At 44.7% G+C, this 22985-nt stretch overlaps 1 protein-coding gene across 1 annotated transcript in view; it reads right to left on the minus strand.

The window, feature by feature from the left end:
* Positions 1–22985, minus strand: part of KPNB1 (karyopherin subunit beta 1) — a 38284-nt gene that overhangs the window by 14835 nt on the left and 464 nt on the right. The window contains exons 3-14 of the mRNA XM_073572476.1: positions 8947–9129; positions 8659–8859; positions 6691–6843; positions 6180–6239; positions 6014–6103; positions 5832–5942; positions 4665–4766; positions 4319–4543; positions 2324–2515; positions 2114–2244; positions 1575–1722; positions 1412–1483 (exon numbers count right to left, since the gene is read on the minus strand). Of these exons, the coding sequence (XP_073428577.1) occupies positions 1412–1483; positions 1575–1722; positions 2114–2244; positions 2324–2515; positions 4319–4543; positions 4665–4766; positions 5832–5942; positions 6014–6103; positions 6180–6239; positions 6691–6843; positions 8659–8859; positions 8947–9129 (1668 nt within the window). The remainder of the gene's footprint in view (positions 1–1411; positions 1484–1574; positions 1723–2113; positions 2245–2323; positions 2516–4318; positions 4544–4664; positions 4767–5831; positions 5943–6013; positions 6104–6179; positions 6240–6690; positions 6844–8658; positions 8860–8946; positions 9130–22985) is intronic.

The raw sequence follows: 22985 nt of genomic DNA on the forward strand, positions 1-22985 counted from the left end.
ATGATTTTTCCGCCTGAGATGATACTGACGCGGAATCTGAGGGGGAACTAGGGAAATCCTTCCTGCTTTTTTTCCCTTTTTTCAATAGGGACTTAATTGAGCCTTCCATTTCTGACCTGAGGGCAGATATTAGATTGGCTGCGAAACTAGGCGCTTCCTCCGCCATAGTTCGCTGAATGCACGAAGCACAGAGATCTTTTTGCCAGTCTCTTGCTAGGGGAGATTTACATATAGCACAATCCCTATTCTTCTTGCTTCCCGCTTTTCTGGGCCTTTCCTACAGGGTGAAGCATACAATAGAAAACCCCTATTAATATACTGTTAACATTCACGAAGATCACTCACCACCCGTAATCAAGGGTAGCGGACTTGAAGGCTGCATCGGAGCACCTGACCCGCGCTCTTTGGACCTTGAGGAGTGCCCCGACCTGTGGCTGGGGCGACTGCTGCTTGAATGGCTTCCATGCTTCCTGCCAGAGGGCTGTGAGGGAGGCAGGGACGCTGAACGTTCCTGCTCGGACTCCATTTTGCACCGCCGATCTACAGCTGTCTTCCTCCCCTCCCCCCTGCGACCGCCGGCTCGGCGCTTCAGAAGCCGGCCGGCGTCGCACCCAGCGCCATTACACCGTCGCCTTCTGCTGACGTCAGCCGGCGCACCCAGCATTCCAAGCGCCGCTGACGTCAGCGGCCGGAAGACGCCAGCGTCTCTCCCCTACCACGGGGATCAAGATGCGGCGTGCGCGAGGGGAGGGCGGCGCGGTGGGGGCTTCCCGGAGCCACCGGAATCCCATCCACGCCCGCACGAACCCAGAGCCCCAGGGACCCCGGGGACTGCGCTTCCAGGACCCGACGGCCGGCGCTACAGGTAAGCTACCTGTTCTTCCCGCGCCGGGACGGGCCTGGGTCTTATCTTTTTCTTCGCCCATGACAGGCACCGCCACAGTGGGATTCCTTCCAGGACAGGAACCCAACTGAAGCGGGGGAGAGGTGCCGCCCCTTATGTCTCAGTAGGTTCCTGTCCTGGCGGGGCGGATCCCTCTCTCTCAGGTGGTGCTGTCATGGGTGAAGGGAAAATTTTTATTTTCTTTGTTTTTTTATTTTATTGAATTACAAAAGGCTTAATCTTTTTTATGGATCTCTTTACTCTATCCTTATTTTGGTTTGAGTTTTTGCTATTGGTTCAACTTTAAGACAGTATGGAAACACTCCTATTCTACAGGAGCGTTTACCTACAAAGCAGGAATTGATTACGGGAGCAGACATTAATGACTACTAATAAACCGAAGAATGCAAATGGAAAGTCTTCAGAACGTCATAATCAACACAGTCATGTCTGTGTGGTGCATGAACTAGTCATCCTCAGACTTGGCGATTAAGACCACAAGGGAAACGCATTCTGAAGGACACTTACCTGGAGTGTTGCACAGAGGAGTGACTGCAGATCATTAAACTGTATCCTGTCTGATGTACTCTGTATGTGGGACTGGTAAGAGAAATGAGAGGTGGAATGCTTAAGAACATCATGTTGGCTCCAAATGAGTTACGTCTCACGCAGCAGATGCTCCCACTCCTACCTCCATCTGAAGCACTTGCTGCAGCCTCTCCATTATCACTAAAGTAGTTTTTTGCACAGCCGGATAGCAGTCCTTGGCACTGTTTTTTACTATCTCCATTAGGGCTTCGTAGGCAGAGCTTCGTAGGTTGTTCTGGTGTCCATCAGGTCTGTGTAGGGAAGGAAAGCAGACTACTAATTTGCCAGTTCCAATATCAACCCACAATAGTATTGCTGACAAAAAATAAAATAAAAATTAGGACGTCTTCAGAGAGTCATAATCAACACAGCGTTAGATCAGAGTGGTGCATGAACTCATCATCCTCAGACTGGTACGAAGCTACTACATCGAAAGTACGACAGTCACTAATCATTGTGTAAGCGCTGCATTCAGTCATCAGAAGAGACTAAAATCACATAAGCCAACATATCCTAAACAAGAATGGCACGATCTAACATACCACAGCAATTTGTGTCAAACACATTTGAGAGCCTGTAGTTTACCTTAAAACTACAATTCAAGCAAGCTCTGCTGAGATACGGAGTCACTAAAACACTTACCGGTCAGTCGTTTCCAGCAGTTTCTGTACAATCACCTCAAAGGAGCTAGACAAGCAATAGGAGGCAGGCTCTACTTGGTCATCTGTTACATCCGCTGCTTCATATGCAGCCTCAGCCAAACTAGAGAATGCCTAAAAGCAAGCAAACCTTATAACTACAGTAATCTGTACTATGGCAAACACTGGATACAGACCAGGATAATTCACTTACCCAGCAGACATTTGTAGCCACCCTTGGCTCTGCCCCTAGGCCCTCTATGAGGCACTGCAGTAGTGGGACGAGGTAAACATCATTGATGGCTGCCTCTGGCAGAAGCTCACATATTCTTCCTACAGTCCACGCCGTAGTGTCTCTAACGACCACACTGGGATCCTTCATTAACTCAATAAGAGTGGGCATTGCCTACAATAAAATAGAGGAATTGCAAAGCAGGAAGGCAAACAGATCTTGCAAATTAAAAGATGCCATACTTGTATTTAAAGGGATTGTACACTGTTAGGACAACTCCTCTAAATGTTTGGACCAGATTTAAAAAAAAAAAAAAAAAAAAAAATACTGTATACTTCACCTTCCGTGCTGGCACCGTTCCAGCAGTGTCGGCACCAGTGTTCCCGGGGATGTCATGGCGGCTGTATGACATGTGAGCCCGGAGCCCAATTAGCACTGGTGTCACTGTCTCTACCCTTGGACGCTTTGACCATGAAGGGGAAAGCCAGGTGTGCAGCTGATCTCGGACTTCCTCTTAATGTTCAAAATGTCGAAAGACGTGGACAGTGACGGCCATCGCTGATTAGGCACCGAGCACCAAGTGTCATAATTGCACAAGAGCCCCGGAACTGTGAGCAGATACCGCTGGAACAGCGCCGGAGGAGAGTTCAAGCTTTACTTTATCGGGGCCAAACATTTAGATCAAGAAGGGGGTGTCCTAGTTCAATCCCTTAAATAAGACATTGCAATAATTACCCAAATCACTTATCAGCATTTTCTAAAAGCATTTGAATTTGCCTGTTTACGAGGGGAGGGGGGGGGGGGGGTGTCGCAGCCTTAGTCAAGGCATCGATGACTCATCAATATAAAAGTACTGAGCAACCCCCTTCAAAAGGTGTTGTCCACTACTTGGACAAACTTCTGAATCCCAGTTCCCCCCCAGAAGAGAAAAAAAAAAAAAAAAAAAAAAGAACACACGCACTTATTCTGTCCCCTCCTTTGGACAAATTAAGACATCCTGAGGAAGAGAGCTGCGCTGATTGGCTGCAGAGATGGAGTGACAATGCCAGGCGAGCCCTGGAAGAGCCAATGATAACACCGCTGGAACGGTGTCTTAGATTGAGAATGTTATTTTACTGGAGGGAAAGGGATTCAGAAAAAGGTTGCTTGAGTAGTGGACAACCCCTTTAAGTTTCATTTATTACCATTCATGTGCGTGACCATCCTAGTTAAAGTTTGGTTTAAGTTCATAGATCAACAGGAGTATCCATCCAAGTAGGTCATCTCCAAATCATTGGCAACAAAAATAAAAGGTCAAAGCAATGATATTCTATACATGTACATGACTGCTGCAGCAAGTTACTAGCCTTTATTGATCATACTTGCAAGTCCTGCATAATACCACCAGTGATTGGCAGCAGCGGTCAGACAGCACTTAGAGATCTATGAAAAGCTAATTATACCGCCTTTACAAGGAGGTTTAGACTTCATATAAGGCCAGGATCACTACCGAGAAACTCACGAGTATAGAAAAACATTAAGCCGCAGCTCCAATCCCGAGTGTCGGCGGCAGCTCCGGGTGTTGATCCGAGAGACTCGTGCGAGTTTCTCGCATCACACAGGGTAGTGTGATCCCGGCCTACCACTGCTGTTCAAATGTCTTCAGAAAGTCACAATCAACACAGTCTGTTCTGTGTGGTGCATGAACTCGTCATCCTTAGACACAATAAGTTTCACAAGTAAAATCAAAGCTAGCACTAACCTGGTAGCTGTATGAATAGGTTATCTGTTGTAATAGAATATTTTTCATTTGTTGTATTACACATGCAACATGTATAATCAATTCTATCTTTTTGGATTGTATGTCATGATCATGTAGAATGGCACACGATACATTTGCAGTTGCTTAGCGTGGTACATAATGGTGTGTTTTTTTTGTTTTTTAAAAAGGGCTTAAGATGAGAGTTTAAAACAAACCAAAAAAGGGAAAGCACTAACCTGTATGACTAAGGGCTTCAGCTGGCAGGCTTCGGGACCCTCGAGTATACTTCCAAATGCCATGACTGCTGCATCCCTGTTGCGCCAGTCTAGGTTCTTGATGTGTTCTTTAATGAATGGCAGTACGTGGGGGACAACGTCATCTTCACAGCACGTAGCAAGCAGCATGAGGCATACCCCAGCAGCCTTACAGGGGTTCCAGTCATCGTCGTCATCATTCTCATCCTAGTAGCAGAGATCAGGTGGTTGGATACTGACAAGATACAAACCCTCGCAGCATTACAGGCTTTTAATGTGCCAAAATATTTAATTTAAAAGCCGTAAATCCAAAAAAAGAAATATTCACCTGTTTCGTAAGTGTCTGTGTCAGTATAGGAACAAGGTATTGCAACGCTCCTTTAGCATAGAACTTGCTGGTGTGTTCTGGCGGTCTCCCCTGTTCAGCAGCCTGAAAAACAAATTATGGGAGCAGATAATCACTTCATAATGTGATGGCATTTTGGCAATTAAAAGGTTTCAAGAAACTACAGCAAGACCAAATAAATGAGCTGTAATTTCCTTACTTTTACAAACAGGGCATAACCCCCCCCCCCCCCCCTTTTTGAGCTAGGCATTTCATCTACATAGCTTCCCATGGGCAAGTTTCTGAACAGTCAGGCCTGGGTCCTGCTCTGCCTTTATTCACATTGAGGTCATTGACAAGGTAAGGTTTTGATACCAGAGACAGGATAGGACCATCCTGACTGGGTACACCTTGTCGCGGTGGGACAGAATTTAGGTTTGTTTTTTAAATCATGATGGTACTAAATACCCCATGTTATATACATGTATTGTTACTATTTAAATCACTACAGGGTGTATGCTCATTTAAAAAAAAAAAAAAAAAAAAAAAAAAATATTCTTGAGTTTTAATTGCAAAGTTTCAGCAAAAAAAGCCACGATTTGAGAGAATAACTATCTATATCCCAGTTTAGACAAAATCCCAGTTCTCAGTCTTCAGACCGTCAGAATCAACACAATATTTTATGTGTGGTGCATGAACTTGTCATCCTCAGACAGCACAGAAAAGGGCTAGATCATTAGTCATAAAATAAGGAACACAGACGATCACAGAAATAAGCAACTGCCCATTTCCTAAGCCAATACTTCCCTTGTGCATCTGTTCTAAATGCCGATTAGACTTTGCTAGGATGTGTGCCAAGTTTTATGTAATGAGACACTATTAATCCGGTTTAAAAAGCACTTGTTAAACCATGTCTCTCTTGGGAAAGGAGTGAAAAATGGTATGAGACTATGCCATCTGCTCCAATGGACTGGTCCAACGGGTAGGTAGTCTGCAGAAAGAACCTTAAACTACAGGAACCCCTTGAAATAAGCCTATAAGGTAATTTTATAAGAGCAATTCAGACCCAAGCAGATTTCTAGGAAAATTTCTCCATTGTTATCAAACTAATTTTTCTGCAGCTGATTTTATCATTAAAAGTAATAGAATTCAAGTGAATTGCAGTGATACCTCAGATGCTTCAATTGCCAGGTCCATCTCCTCATCGCATACGTTGGACCAGAACTCTATTCCCTGCAGAGCCACCTCATCTATTTCATTCTTCATTGCCTCCACAGTGATCTGAAACACAATATATGTGACAAAGTGCTTTATGCGGTACCAAAGCCGGCGTGTTCAGTCATGTAACTCACAGCAAATAGGGCAGGTCCCATGTAGGTTTCCATATACTGGTAATAGAGGGACATGATCTTCACCAGGTTCTGTAGAGCAGCTACACGCACCTAGAAAATGGAGACCATGTGGTGAGCAAAGGTGGTGACGTCACACTGACAACGTACCCATTATTCAGGAACTCACCCTAGTGTCAGGACACTGTGTTGCTTCACAGACCACTTGCATAATATAATGCCTTTCAGACTAAAGATGAAAAAAGGAAGATATTAGATAGTAAAGGGCACACAACTAGTATAGACATCCCAAGCGACAAGATTGGGGGTTACCACCTAACTATAAGATGGCCTTGTCATTTCACAAGTCTTGGGGCACCAATACATTTTTGACAAAAATTACAAATCTAAACCATTTTTTGATCGTTTTGAAGATGGTTCAGATCGCCTTGCCACAGCAACAGTGCTGTGAGATTGTCTGTGCCCCAGACTGACTGCTGAAGTCACTTCCTAAGTCAGCAGAGTGAGCCATCAGACAAGCTCAGCCATAACAATAGCAGCTTCATGCACAGGGAACGGATGCTGCCAATTCAGCAATTCCACACATTGGTCATGTACTGCACCCAGCTGCGTAACGGCCAGCAAACAGTTAAGGGGACACATCGAGACTACAGGTAGAATATTCAAGACCACCCACTAACCTCTTTATCAAAATTAGATTTGGTGAACTCCAGAGAGTTGAGAAGAGCATTTGTGGCTGCAAGTCTAACATTGCTGCTGGGCTCCTCTTTTCTCATACCCTGGATGATAGCAGTCAGGATTTCATTGCATTTGTGTTGTAGTTGTTCAGGGTCCTTAAAAAAAATAAATAATGAAGACTTTAGCTGCAATACAGTAAACATTTGTATAGTTATAGTGGCAAAATAATACTACCTAGAGAATGGAATACGCAAAAAAACTCACAAGCAATGGAGAAAAACTAAACTCAGTCACACTCACACCCACCAGGATCCTGCGCAGGCCCCTCCATGGTCTATGTAGGGACAGTATACAGTGATGTCACCATCTCACCAGCTGCTGGACCACTGTGGCCTGTGATTGCTACAGCAGTCAGGTGATCCAAAACGCACGTCAGATGTTTTAAGATACATGGTCCAAAGTCACATGACTGCTGCAGCCAATCACAGGTCACGGCAGTCTAGTGGCTGGGAGGACAGCGACATCACCACATACTGTCTGTACAGACTAAGCATTTCTACTGACATATCTCCGTCACCTGGGGAAAGTTTTATTTTGCCAGAAAATCATTTTAATGGGGAATATATTTACTGTTGACAACATGGTAACTTTACAATGCAATTTGCTTGAATGTCTTCAGATATTCTTAGGTTCCACGTTTGCATTCATTCTGACAGAGCACGCTTTCACACACTCCCAGTATTTGGGACATGCTAGAAGAGCGCTAAGCCAGACCCATCACACCTGGAGCAGAGAAATCGGAAGCTTCCTCCAAGTAAGCCACGAACACTGGACTATACAAAGTATGCGAGTTCTGATATTTTACATTTTAGCAAAGACATTCCTCCCCAGACATTTTTCCCCCTTTATAAGAAGTCATAGTCACATTCATGGCTGGTACCCATAAACTCAAAGGCACTACTAATCCAGGAAAGGGGCCAACCAATGCAGTCAATAACCAACCTTATTTTATAATCTGTCAGCTGTCTAAATATATTGTACTGGTCAGAGGTTTAGTCACAGCGCAAAAAGGCCTAAATGGTACTGAAAAGCTGTACCTGCATCAAGCCCTAAACTAAAAAGCAGGGTGGTTATTACACATTGCCGCATGGAGGGGAGAGCGGGGGCAAAGAGTATTGGCAAACGCTAGCCTGCTTACAGATTGCCTTTATGGATTTTCCAGCATCCCTGCTCTTACAACATCTGCAGGAGCATGCATTTAGATTCAGGGAATTACGTAAAATGCCATTACATCAGGGATGTTCAACCTGCAAGTCACATGTAGCCGCAATAATATTCTGTGACAAGCCCTGAAAAATCTGGGCACAGACATGCTCGTCTGTATGACTGGAGGACAAATATATATATTTTCAGTGAGGTGTATTGCTGGAACTAGGACCGGTATTGTACATAGGGGGCACTGTGTGGCTCCAAATATATTGGCAGAATGCCTGCAGCAAGGAGCAGCTGAGGTTGGACGCTGCCCATGCATGTGTGCGGATTTTGTCATAGGTAATGGGATTAACCAGTCAGATGTCATAGCAGCTCAAACTACATTGGAGAGAGACTCATGCATGGTCTCTTCCTTACTACAGTGTGGGCAGGGATGATTCCCATTTCGTCTGATATGTTGAAGATTTGGAAGTGAAACGGGCACATTAAACATATATGCCCTAATAGCAATAACTAGCTTGGTTCAGTTTGACAAAATGGCCCCCACAACAAAATAGGTGCTTCCCTGCAATAAACAGCAATCTGCCAGTGCATGCTAGCAGCTCAGGAAACATGTTAAGGAACTGTCTGACAATGGGCTTGTTGACCGTTTCCAATGACTGCCAGCAGACTTGTGTTCAATTATGAGCCTTAACAGAAGGAGTAGAAGGAATGTATCCACAAGAGTAGTCAGGTAGTGATCGGGCCACATCACTTACAATGTCCTGGCAGATGTACCCAATGGCCTCCAGCGTAGATTCCTTCATGTGTTCTGTGCTGCTTGGGTCTGTGACATTGGCAACAAGCTGTGGAATAAGCTGAGGCCATTGGTTGACTGGTATTTCCGCACATGCTATCCCCGCCACGCACTGCGATGCTGAACTAGGCCTGTAGCTCTCAGTACCTAGAGTCCGCAGCACCTGAGAAACAAAATAAAAATTTCATGTGGCATTAGTCAAGTATTGTGGGGGGAGAACACAAAAAACCCCCATCTGATTAGAACTTACCAAAGCCTTAATTTCCCTACGGATATTGGCGTCAATTGCCAGCCAGCGCTGTTGGTACTGAGTCTTCACATCTGGATCTTTTGAGGTCAGAGAGTTTTTAATCTGCAGACCAGATGCAACTCTAGCTACCTGACTGTTTCCAGGGTTTGCAAGGACTTTTGAGAGCTCCAACAGGAAGGTTGCCTATGAAAACGAGACCAAACAGTAAGAATTGAGGGTCATACACCATCTATAAGCTCACAATAATGAGAACATATAGGAAGCATGTCAACATTAAGTCCCATAGATCCATGAAGGCTCCATTACTTTAAAAGAGGTTTTCTGTTGTGGGAAAATCCCTGTCCTCTGGCTACAGTCTGTATGAAAATAAAAGTAAGAATCTGTCCTCATCCTCCACAAGTCCGGCAGTGAGTCTCGACACTGCTCCTAGGGTCTGGTATTGTCTGTAGGAATGATATCTAGTTGGCAGCACTGCAGACAACACCAGACAGCGGGAGCAGAGACACTCGCTGCTCTTTAACCTTCCCTGGTGCAATTTATTTTTATATTTTTTTAAATTGCAGCACAGGACAGGGATTTTCACCAACAGAAAAACCCCTTTAAGGCTGTGTGCCCACGTAGCGATTTTTAAGCGTTTTTGCTGCGATTTTCGGCGCGAAAACATTTAAAAATCGTGTACAGAACGCCCCCCCATGCATTCCTATGGCATTCCACACATGCTGTGCTAATGCTGTGCTTTTTTCTGCGGCGGCATCGCATGAAAAATCGCAGCATGGTCATTCTTTTGTGCGGAATCGCATCGCGGGGGGAAAAAAAAAAAAAAAAAAAAAAAAAATCGCAGCATGCTCATTCTTTTGTGCGGAATAGCAAAGAATTGCCGCGATTCCGCACCCATAGGAATGCATGAGAACCGCTTACTTCCCGCATGTGGCTATGCCCACCATGCGCGAAGTTAAAGCGCCTCATGTGCGGTTGGTACCCACTGTGTGGAGGAGAGGAGACTGTCCTCCAGGCCCTGGATACCATACCCCTGTAAAAATAAAAAAATCGGGGTATATTTACCTTCCGACGTCCCGCGCTGCATTCCCGGCCTAAGCGTTCCCAGTAATGCCTTGCGGCAAGGTCCTGTGATGACGTGGTCTCGCGAGATCGCTATAGTAACGTGAGACCAACATCATCACAGGTCTCGCAAGGCATTACTGGGAACGCTGAGGCCCGGGATGGCAGCGCGGGACGCCGGAAGATAAATATACCCCGATTTTTATTTTTTTTTTAGCATTTTAACATTCTTTTACTATTGATGCCGCAAATGGCGGCCTCAACAGTAAAAAGCTGCTCACACTTTTCAAACACTATGTTTGGCGAGTGTGACCAACCTGTCAATCATTTTCCAAGCGATGCTTCAAATCAGTGCTTGAATATCGCACGCGAAAATCGCGGCAAAAACGCGATCATAATCGAGGTAAAATCGCGTGGAAAAAAACACGCGATTTCTCGGAAGGAGTCCGGTTTTTAGTGTCCGGAATAAAATGCTACGTGGGCACATAGCCTAAGTGGATGCACTGCAACGAACGAGCTTGTCAGATTAGTAGTTTTGGTCCATAAGTCATTCAAAAAAAAAAAATAAATAAAAAGGAATGTATTGCCGGCGAAAGCTGAAGTTTGTGAAGTTTGAGTTACTTTGTGAGATGGAAGATTTTCTGTAAAAATGAACAAGTAAACTGAATATCTTGCAGAAAGAATTACTCTACTTTACTGGGCTTTGGGCTTGCTACATTTTCCATAGAATGATGAAAAGGCAAGGATAAAATTCACGCTATGAGAAGCACAACACTCTTTCAGGATTTTTTAAGTCAAGATCCCGGTCTGCACACTTTTTTTTTTTTTTGAGTTGAGAGACAGATTTATGTTGTAATTCTCATTGAACTTTCGGGTCTCCTACATTAAGTAATGAAACAGCCCCGACTGCCCAATGTAATGCATCACCTGGACTGTTAGATGACATTAGCATACATAGGCCTCCTATGCTGGGAGTGAAAGTGAGCACAAAGGATTAACTACGGTAGTTGGAATTTGTCTCTTAAAGGGAACCAGTCAGGCTATTAATGCTGCCCAAACCACAGGCGGCATGAATCGCAGACTGACTTGCACAACTGCTGTCAAGTATCCTTTTAATGCTATGGTGCTTCAGAAAGCATATACTTTGAGGTTCTGGTTGAGGACCATAGCTGGAGACACGACTAGTACCTCCGTGGGAGCTACACATACCAGCTGGGAGTCATGCATTATTAGAAGGCACTCAGCACGTGACCTAGTCTAGTTAATAGGACAGGTATGCGATAGCCGTGTAGGTATGTCTAGAGGCAACGTTATCAACTTTGCACACCTTTCAATCAAAGCACGGACAACCCCATTAAAAAGGGCTCATCAGCAGAGTGACTTTTCATACTAAGAACCGCCGCTCAGTGGGAAGAATTAATCTAAGATGATTTTGATTCCCCAACTGCTATACGTCTTGCACAATGCCCCCGTCTGGTTCCTTAGGCGGTGGTTTCGTACTATTGACTATATTTAGGGATCTTGTGTGGGGAAACCCTATTAGAGCACAGGGAAAATGGTAGGAGGAGTTGGGTAGGATAGAGGAAGATAAATGGGAAGTGATAATGGAATATATACCCCAATTATCGCTGAGTGAACCGGGCAGACTCTCGCAGATATATGTACTCCATAGAGCATATAGGACTCCTGAACGGATGTCTACAGCGGGTCTGAGACAGACTTCCGAGTGTCCTCTGTGCCGAATGGAGGGGGCTGAAATTCTCCATATGTTATGGCAGTGTCCAAATCTGAACCCATATTGGACGGCGGTGCTTAATGCCATAGGAGGTGTGTATGGTTGTAGGTCTGAGAGGGATCCTGTGGTGTGTATACTGGGATATGTGGGGGAGGTCCAGGTACATAAATATAAAGTGGCTATAGATAGATTATTATATATTGCACGAAAACTGATCGCCAGATATTGGATAAATGAAGATCCGCCGACATTGAAGGAATTTTTCAGACAGTCTGACTATTGTGAATATGGAAAAAGATATTTACGTTGAGAAAAAGCATAAGAACATTTGAGACACTGGACACCATGGGTGGAGAGAAGATGACCCTGAACTTCGGCTACACCATGCATTATTTGCTGCTCTTGTATGTAATGGGGAGAGGGGAAGGGAGGGAATTTCTGAAACTAATCAAGATTGTTAATGTTTTCATTGCGATTTTTCTTCTATTGTTTTGTACCTGAATTTGGTTAAATAAAAATTTATCTGATTTAAAAAAAGAAAAAAAAAGCCGCTCAGTGCATCATGGTAGGGGAATCATTTAAGAAACATGTTCCCACCTGCTTGTTTTCCTTCTCTCTCCACCCAATCTTTGACAGCTGCGGCATCATAGGACCAGAGAAGGGTGGATAGATGGAAAACAAGATGTTGTCTATAAAATGATTGGCCCCGCCGTGAAGCACAGAGTGCCTAAACTTGGTTTGAACAATCATTCGTGATTAAGCCTTCCACACAAGGCTTTTTAGAATAGTGAAAGATTTCATTTACGTTTGTTTTCAATTGGAGTTTTCCATTCAGATTACAAAAAATAAAAAAGGCGCAACAAAGAGGTGAAACAAGCCTGCACAAGGAATATTCTTAGTTACAGAACTTCTGCAAGCAGCAGCAAGCAGAGATCTTGGCAGCTACAGCTTCAACTAAAGCCAAGGTTCATCTTTAAATCAGATAACGGGTTAGGAAACGCCCGTGCTGGAGGAGATGACACTCAAGAGTTTGACTACTGAACTGCAACTTACCTTCAAAGTCTTGTGTGCCTTCATGTAAGGAAACTTAGAGTGGGTGAGAATCAATTCAACAGACTCAAGTCTATTAGCCATGGCGGTAATCTGTGGCCAATGAACAGAACCCCTGTAAACTTCTCACATTAACAGCAGTCACAGCTCTTATTATTAGCCAGTCAGGTGCACTGTCCCATGTACAGTGGGTACAGAAAGTATTCAGACCCCTTTAAATTTTTCACTATTTCACTACATCCATTTGGTAAACTCAAAAAAGTTCCTTTTTTTATTCATTAATATACACTCTGCACCCCATCTTGACTGACAAAACAGAACTGTAAACATTTTTGCAAGTTTATTAGGAAAAACCGAAATATCACATGTTCATAAGTATTCAGACCCTTTGCTCAGTATTGCGCAGAAGCACCCTTTTGAGCTAGTACAGCCATGAGTCTTCTTGGGAATGATGCAGCAAGTTTTTCACACCTGGATTTGGGTATCCTCTGCCATTCTTCCTTGTAGATCCTCTCCAGTTCCGTCAGCTTGGATGGTGAACAGCCATTTTCAGGTCTCTCCAGAGATGCTCAATTGGGTTTAGGTCAGGGCTCTGGCTTGGCCAGTCAAGAATAGTCACAGTTGTTCTGAAGCCACTTCTTTGTTATTTTAGCTGTGTGCTTAGGGTCATTGTCTTGTTGGATGGTGAACCTTTGGTCTGAGGTCCAGAGCACTCTGGAAGAGGTCTTCATCCAGGATCTCTGTATTTGGCCGCATTCATGTTTCCTTCAATTGCAACCAGTCATCCTTGTCCCTGTAGCTGAAAAACACCCCCATAGCATGATGCTGCCACCACGTTTCACTGTTGGGATTGTATTGGGCAGGTGATGAGCAGTGCTTAGTTTTCTCCACACATACCACTTAGAATTATCATCAAAAAGGTCTACATTCGTCTCATCAGACCAGAGAATCTTATTTATCATAGTCTAGGAGGCCTTCATGTTTTTTTAGCAAACTCCATGCAGGCTTTCATATGAATTGCACTGAGGAGATGCTTCAGTCAGCAGTGAACTCTCTCTCTACTGCATCTGTGGAGCTCAGCCACAGTGATCTTGGTGTTCTTTACCTCTCTCACCAAGGCTCTTCTCCCACGATTGCTCAGTTTGGCTGGATGGCCAGGTCTAGGAAGACTTCTGGTGGTCCCAAACTTCTTCCATTTAAGGATTATGGAGGCCACTGTGCTCTTAGGAACCTTGAGTATTAAGGCCCTTTTACATTTAGCGATGCACCAGCGATCCAACCAGCGATCCGACCCGGTCAGGATCGCTGGTGCATCGCTAAATGATCGCTAGTGAGCTTTCATACAGAAAGATCTCACAGCGATGCAGCAGCGACGCAGCGCACGATACTTACCATTCACACGCAGCGATCCAGACGTCCTCCCGCCCGCCTCCACGCGTCGCTGGACGTCACAGCAGGAAGTCTCAGCAGGAAGCGCCCGACGAGAAATGGAGCCGGACATTCTCGCGCGATCAGCGATGGACAGCGGGGGAGCCGGTCGCTGGTAAGTATCACACATAGCGATATCGCTAGCAATATCGCTATAACGTCACAAAACCGGTGACGTTTTAGCGATATTGCTAGCGATATTGCTTAGTGTAAAACCCCCTTTACAGAAATTTTTTTGTAACCTTGGACGGATGTGTGCCTTGCCACAAATCTGTCTGAGCTCCTTGGCCAGTTCCTTAGACCAAATGAGAATCATGAGGTCAGACATACACTGTGAGGTCTTATATAGACAGGTATGTGCCTTTACAAATCAAGTCCTATCAGTTTAAGCACAGCTGGACTCCAATGAAGGAGTAGAACCATCTCAAGGAGGATCACAAAGAAATTGACAGCATGTGACAAATGATTGTCATAGCAAAACACTGACAGCGGCATTTAAATGGCGCATCCGGCAATCACACCGGAAAGAAGCACACCAGTGACCCGCGTCACCGCTGTGTCGGCATGACAATCCAAGGTCTCCTGGAAACCTCTATAGTTGTCAGTGCCAGATTGCTGTGAGCGTCAATACTTTTGGCCACAAGTGTGGGTGTATGTGTTGTATAATAAATATATATATATACACACATATATACACACACATATATATATATATATATATATATATATATATATATATATATATATATATATATATATACACACACACACACACAGTTGTGGCCAAAAGTATTGACACCCCTGCAATTGTCAGATAATACTCAGTTTCTTCCTGAAAATTATTGCAAACACAAATTCTTTGGTATTACCTTCATTTGTCTTAAATGAAAAAACACAAAGAATTGTCCTAAAGCCAAATTGGATATAATTCCACACCAAACAAAGAGGATGGACAAATGTATTGGCACTGTTCGTAAAATCATGTGATGCTTCTCTAATTTGTGTAATTAAGAGCACCTGTAACTTACCTGTGGCACCTAACAGGTGTTGGCAATAACTAAATCACACTTGCAGCCAGTTGACATGGATTAAAGTTGACTCAGCCTCTGTCCTGTGTCCTTGTGTGTACCACATTGAGCATGGAGAAAAGAAAGAAGACCAAAGAACTGTCTGAGGACTTGAGAAACCAAATTGTGAGGAAGCATGAGCAATCTCAAGGCTACAAGTCCATCTCCAAAGACCTGAATGTTCCTGTGTCTATCGTGCGCAGTGTCATCAAGAAGTTTAAAGCCCATGGCACTGTGGCTAACTTCCCTAGATGTGGACGGAAAAGAAAAATTGACAAGAGATTTCAATGCAAGATTGTGCGGATGTTGGATAAAGAACCTCGACTAACAGCCAAACAAGTTCAAGCTGCCCTGCAGTCCGAGGGTACAACAGTGTCAACCCGTACTATCCGTCGGCGTCTGAATGAAAAGGGACTGTATGGTAGGAGACCCAGGAAGACCCCACTCCTGCCTGACATAAAAAAGCCAGGCTGGAGTTTGCCAAAACTTACCTGAAAAAGCCTAAAACGTTTTGGAAGAATGTTCTCTGGTCAGATGAGACAAAAGTAGAGCTTTTTGGGCAAAGGCATCAACACAGTTTACAGGAGAAAAGAACACGGTCCCTACAGTCAAACATGGCGGAGGTTCCCTGATGTTTTGGGGTTGCTTTGCTGCCCCTGGAACTGGACTACTTGACCGTGTGCATGGCATTATGAAGACTACCAACAAATTTTGCAGCATAATGTAGGGCCCAGTGTGAGAAAGCTGTGTCTCCCTCAGAGGTCATGGGTCTTCCAGCAGGACAATGACCCAAAACACACTTCAAAAAGCACTGGAAAATGGTTTGAGAGAAAGCACTGGAGACTTCTAAGGTGGCCAGCAATGAGTCCAGACCTGAATCCCATAGAACACCTGTGGAGAGATCTAAAAATGGCAGTTTGGAGAAGGCACCCTTCAAATATCAGGGACCTGGAGCAGATTGCCAAAGAAGAATGGTCTAAAATTCCAGCAGAGCATTGTAAGAAACTCATTGATGGTTACCGGAAGCGGTTGGTCGCAGTTATTTTGGCTAAAGGTGCCAATACTTTTGTCTGGCCCATTTTTGGAGTTTTGTGTGAAGTGATCAATGTTTTGCTTCATTCTCTGTGTTTTTTCATTTAAGACAAATTAAATGAAGATAATACCAAAGAATTTGTGATAGCAATCATTTTCAGGAAGAAACTGAGTATTCTGACAATATTGCAGGGGTGTCAATACTTTTGGCAACGAGTGAGTGAATAAATATATATTTCTTGACCTGATCACTGAATGGTGTAGTGATAAAACAGTCAAAACACCAGAATTACATTTTTTGGTCACAGCAACATTACACTAAAATGCAATGGGAGATCAAAAGATCGTATCTGCACAAAAGTGGTATAATTAAAAACATCAGCACAGCATGCAAAAAATAAGCCCTCACCCAACCCAAGATCATGAAAAATGGAGACACTACGGGTATTTGAAAATGACGCACTTTTTTTTTTTTTTTTTTTAGCAAAGTATGGAATTTTTTTTCACCACTTAGATAAAAGAGAACCTAGACATATTTGACACTTTTCATTCTCTACTCAATCCAAGAGTACAGGCCCCAACCACGGAGCTCCGAGCTGACGATCTGGCCAATTACTTCAAAGAAAAAATTGACCAGATCCGACAGGAAATTATCTCCCAATCACCTCATACCATGCACTGTCCTCCCTCCCCCACTGCATCTAACTCACTCTCTGATTTTGAACCAGTCACAGAAGAAGTAAGCAGGCTCCTTGCATCTTCTCGCCCAACTACTTGCACCAGTGACCCATTTCCGTCACAGCTCCTCCAGTCCCTTTCCCCTGCTGTCACCCCTCACCTAACTAAAATATTTAACCTCTCTCTTCTGGTATTTTTCCCTCCTCATTTAAGCATGCCATCATACATCCACTACTTAAAAAACCATCCCTCGACCAAAACTGTGCCGCTAACTATAGACCTGTCTCTAATCTTCCCTTCATCTCTAAACTCCTGGAACGCCTGGTCCACTCCAGTCTTATCCGCTATCTCTCAGAAAACTCTCTTCTCGACCCTCTCCAATCCGGTTTCCGCTCATTACACTCCACTGAAACTGCCCTCACTAAAGTCTCCAATGATCTGCTAACAGCTAAATCAAATGGTCACTACTCCATGCTAATTCTCTTGGATCTCTCTGCAGCATTCGACACTGGATCATCAGCTCCTCCTCACTATGCTCCGTTCCATTGGCCTCAAGGATACCGTTCTCTCCTGGTTCTCCTCCTATCTCTCCGACCGCTCCTTTACTGTATCTTTTGCCAGTTCCTCCTCCTCTCATCTTCCCCTTACTGTTGGGGTCCCCCAAGGATCGGTTCTAGGCCCCCTCCTCTTCTCCTTGTACACTGCCCCTATTGGTCAAACAATCAGTAGATTTGGTTTCCAGTACCATCTCTATGCTGATGACACCCAATTATACGCTTCTTCTCCTGACATCACGCCAGCCTTTTTAGAAAACACCGGCGATTGTCTAAACGCTGTGTCTAATATCATGTCCTCACTATATCTGAAACTGAACCTGTCAAAGACTGAACTCCTGGTGTTTCCTCCCTCTACTAATGTACCTATACCCGACATTGCCATTTCTGTGTGTGGTTCCACTATTACTCCCCAGCAACAGGCCCGCTGTCTTGGGGTCATACTTGATTCCGAGCTTTCCTTTGCCCCCCACATTCGATCACTGGCTCGCTCTTGTCATCTGCACCTCAAAAACATTTCTAGAATTCGACCTTTTCTTACTTTTGACTCTGCAAAAACTCTTACTGTTTCTCTTATTCATTCTCGTCTCGACTATTGTAACTCTCTTCTAATCGGTCTCCCTCTTACCAAACTCTCCCCTCTCCAATCTGTCTTGAATGCTGCAGCCAGGATCATATTCCTCACCAATTGTTACACCGATGCCTCTACCTTGTGCCAGTCATTACACTGGCTACCCATCCACTCCAGAATTCAGTATAAACTTATTACCCTCACTCACAAAGCCCTCCATGGCTCAGCACCACCCTACATCTCCTCCCTTGTTTCAGTATACCATCCTACCCGCGCCCTCCGTTCTGCTGATGACCTGAGGTTAGCATCCTCAATAGTCAGAACCTCCCACTCCCGTCTCCAAGACTTTACACGTGCCGCGCCAATTCTTTGGAATGCACTTCCCACGTCAATACGATTAGTCCCCAATCCCTACAATTTTAAGCGTGTCCTAAAAACGCATTTATTCAGACTGGCCTACCACCTCAACACATTAACCTAATCTATCCCTGTGTGGCAGAGCCAAAAGTTTTACCATAACCAGGTTCCCCGCATCATTCTCCCACATGCTTTATGCATCCATTAGCCCTCTGTGTCCGTACTGTCACACACCTAACATTATGGCTGGTCCATACAATCAGGGCAACTGTTACCACCCACCTTTCGTGTCTCCCTCTTTCCTCAGACTGTAAGCTTGCGAGCAGGGCCCTCACTCCTCTTGGTATTTGTTATAATCTACTGTATGTGATTATTGTTATGCTGTAATGTCTATTGTCTGTACAAATCCCCTCTGAAATGTAAAGTGCTGCGGAATATGTCGGCGCTATAAAAATAAAATTTATTATTATTATTATTATATTTGGTGTCTATGAACTCGTAATGACCTGGAGAATCATAATGGCAGGTCAGTTTTAGCATTTAGTGAACCTAGCAAAAAAGCCAAAGCAAAAACACAAGTGATGCACTGCACTTTACTTTGCAATTTCAAAGAACTTGGAAATTTTTCCCGTTTTCTAGTACATGACATGGTAAAACCAATGGCGTCGTTCAAAACTACAACTCGTCCCACAAAAAACAAGCCCTCTCATGGCCATACTGACGGAAAAAAAAAAAAAGTTATGGCTCTGGGAAGGAGCAAAAACCGAAAAAAGCTCAGGCGGTTAAGGGGTTAACAAATTTGCAACACTTTCTACATGTTTGTTTTTTTTCAGTCAAGATGCGATGCAGAGAAAAAAAAAAAAAAACTTCTGAATTTACCAAATGGCTGCAATGAAACAAAGTGAGAAACTTAAAGGGGTCTTAATACTTTCCGTACCCTCTGTACATCATGCCAGGCTCATCAGGTAAGAGGCAGGTCACAGGACTCCTGAGTCCAGATAATTGATTTCCATAGGGTGTGTGCAGACACTGCGGAATCCGCTGCGGATTCATCTGCGCGGATTTTGCAAAAACCGCAGGTCAAAAGATCTACGGTTTAGTCCTGCGGTTTCACCATCTCCACAATGGTGGAGATAGGAAACCGCTGCGGATTTCACAGAACGAATTGACATGTCAATTCTTTCTGCGGTTTCAAAACCACATGAAAACCGCGCGGATAAATCCGCACCGTCTACACAGCGGTTTTTGGTTACCATTCATTTGAATGGTACTGTACACCGCAGCTAAAACCGCTGCGGAACCGCAGCGTGTGCACAGAGCCATAAACTCTAAAAACTTGTCCGTCCCACGCACGTCCCTGGGAGTTTGTTGATCAGACATACCTGCTTTACTCCCTGCACAGACAACTTGAGCTATGTGCACTACACAATATATTACATTGAATATTCCATGAAAAACTAATCAATGATAACTGTTTATATCTGCTATTACTAATAGGTTTTAGATAAATAATGGAAAAATGCAGATCTCACCAACATGTAGACTTCCCCATTACTATAGCAACAGGTCACAGTGGACTCAAAGCAAAATGCATAATAACCACACTAAAAGGGAGAGTTCCGTGCGCCAAAGATCTGCTCTTTTAAGTCATGAGCATGTCCTTTACTGGCACCAGCAGTCAAATAAATTTGGACACCTCAACATAAATTCCAAATCTGCAGGGGGACAAGACATATACGGACACAATAAAGTCCATGTATTTGTAGACAGTAGGCTGGTGCGCTGGGGTGCAGTTTTAACTTGAACAGGGCATCTGTCCACATCCAATCACATAGGACTGCTTGGTTTTACTAATGTTCAGAGTGTTGTGTACCGGAATCTGGACTTACCCGTGGGTCTCATTCCTGTACAGCAATGTTTCCCAAAAAGCTGCCAGATTAGAGATGCCCCACGGACCTCGATTAAGCAGCAGCTGAGGGGGTACATCAACTCAGCAGTACGAGTGCCCTGCCAAATATTGTTGGCAGCTGTAACTTCCTCGCTGCCCGGTTGTCATGGCCGGCACAGGCCTCAGTTGCTTCAAAGACGAAGGTCCTAGGACTCAAATGCTCGCACTTGAGTAATACGCCAATCTTGGCACAAAAGGGGGATCTATTTTTTTTGTATTAGTTTCTTTCCTGGCAACGCAAACTTTATCCAACAGGAACTAAGTCAGAGTGCCAGAAGCTCTAGGAAGGAGCTCAGCCTCTGGAAATCTGGCAGCCAAGAGAAATACATGACATCTTATCAGATTTCATGCATTAAAGGGGTATTCTTACCTTAGAAAAGGTATACAGAGTTACGCCACAAGTGTCAGATAGATGTGGGTTACAGAGGCATGTACATCAAGCCCCAGAACAGGGGTCTCAAGATGAGCTGTCAAAAGCCACTGGATCTGGGTGTGGAATGAATAGTTTTCGCACAAATGGCTTTTTCCACTTGCGAGAAATTGTGACAAGCAGGAGAGGGGTTGGGGGACTCATTATAATAATTTTATGGAGTGCCAACATCTTCTGCAGCACTTCACAATTAAGTGGGGACATATACAGACAATAAAGACACTACAGAGCCACACAGATGTACAGCTACAGCAAGGGTCCTGCTTGCAAGCTTAAGTGGAGAGGTCTCATATTTAAGAATTACTCTGTGGACACAGCATAAACATCTAGTGCAGGGGCATTACTGAACAGCCCCCGTGTAATCATGTCAGAGATAACCTATACTCGCCTCCGTCAGGGGTGCCAGTCCTGAGAAATCACCCAGTAGCTGCCGATGGCCCCGAGACCACTGCAGCCAATGTCATTTGACTCCACGAGAACAGCAGCACCAATAATTGCAGGACTAGCACCACTGCAGGAGGCGAGTATAGATTATTCTTTATGGCACCCTCAAATAAGTACTCAGGGCATGTCCAGAAGTGAGGATTTGTCAGGCACCACTCACTTCCAGCCTGATCAGAGACCCCAATCCCAGTAATGTGTCACTTACTGGCAGGGACGTGGAGTTGGTATAAAATGGACCGACACCTAAATTATATAACACATTGGGTACAGTAGTACAATGCAGGATGTGCTGTAAATGTTTCCATAATTTGGGCAAGTTATGAAATGTCCTGTAAATGTCTGTTCTGTCCCTGATCTAAGGATCTCAGCTTTTAGGGGAGATGAATCTGTGCTGCACTTTAGGTACGTGCTCAGTAGCGAGTCGGAGGTTTGGCATACAGACTCCACAGCTCTACTTACTGGGCTGCTTGCTGCAGTTTTGATAAAATCCAAATAGCAAACTAACCCGTGTACCCCACAGGATACATCACATTACCTCTTTGACCGTATTTTACATTTGCTTTATTTGACAGCTATAGGGTATTTGATGCCATCAGGTTCTATAGCGCAGGAGATATTTTTCTTTTTTACTATTCCAGTTTTTAGTCCGTATTCAGACAGGCCAGCACACAGAACCTGTAACTTCCAGCAGCTTTAGTTAGTAAGATCTTGGGGGCGTAAGTGTGTTTTGATAAAGGTCGGTTTTATCTGTTGCAGATATAACAGTGCTCTAAATGCTGAGCTCCGTATTACCCCACCCACATCACTGATTGGCAGCCTTCTGTGTACACTGTGCATAGGCAGAAATCGGTCAGCATTGGGTAGGATTATACAGAGCTCATGAATATGGAGGACTACCTGGCAGCATGTTTACTAGTCCTCTAGTGATAGTCTCCTGCTGATTAATCATTTCATCATAAATACTGCAAGCAGTCGAGTAAGTGACATGATTGGAATCAGAGGCTCTACATCATGCTGCTTTTCATTAAGGGGTGAGATTCCTTTTAAGCAAACATTGCAGCTACAAGACCAGAGGGTGCAGCACTGAGAGCCTTCAGGGCACCAGTCTCCCATCTACTCCTATATAGGGCGGCTTTATGGCCACGCTCCGCGGGTCACGGCTGGGGTGTATTATACGGAGTGTATGGTAAAGCTGGATGTGTTCTCTGCCGACAGCATTAGAGCAGCAGGAAAAGAGAAGAGCAGGAGGTCCTAATGCACCCATAACACTGTATGAGGGGCCGCCACCAAGCAGCGTACACGAAAACACTTTAGCCGTCAGGCTGCTACTGAGGAGAGAACTACAACTCCCAGCACGCCCGGCGGCCTTGTCCCACATGGGCTCTGCTTCCCGGCCACTCAGTACTAGGCCGCTCGTCAACCCAACATGCTGGGCCACCTCCCCCTGTGCCGCTCCCTCAGCTTCGCCCTCCCATTGGACAGCCGCCACCCGGCACCATCTCTCCTAGCGACCCTATTGGCTGATGGCTTGTGGCGGGTAGGTTAGGCTGTGCATTGGCGGTTAGAAGAGGCCCAAGCACGGCCTTTTCCTAGTATTCCTACCACACGGTAGCCGGCAAACCGGTCACCCCCACCGTGTGCGCTCTCCGCCTGTGCAGCCCGGAACACTGCCCTGGAGCTCCCGGC

Source organism: Dendrobates tinctorius, unplaced genomic scaffold (genome assembly GCF_039654945.1).
Source record: "Dendrobates tinctorius isolate UK_male_01 unplaced genomic scaffold, ASM3965494v1 ptg000032l, whole genome shotgun sequence".
NCBI classification, from domain to species: Eukaryota; Metazoa; Chordata; class Amphibia; order Anura; family Dendrobatidae; genus Dendrobates; species Dendrobates tinctorius.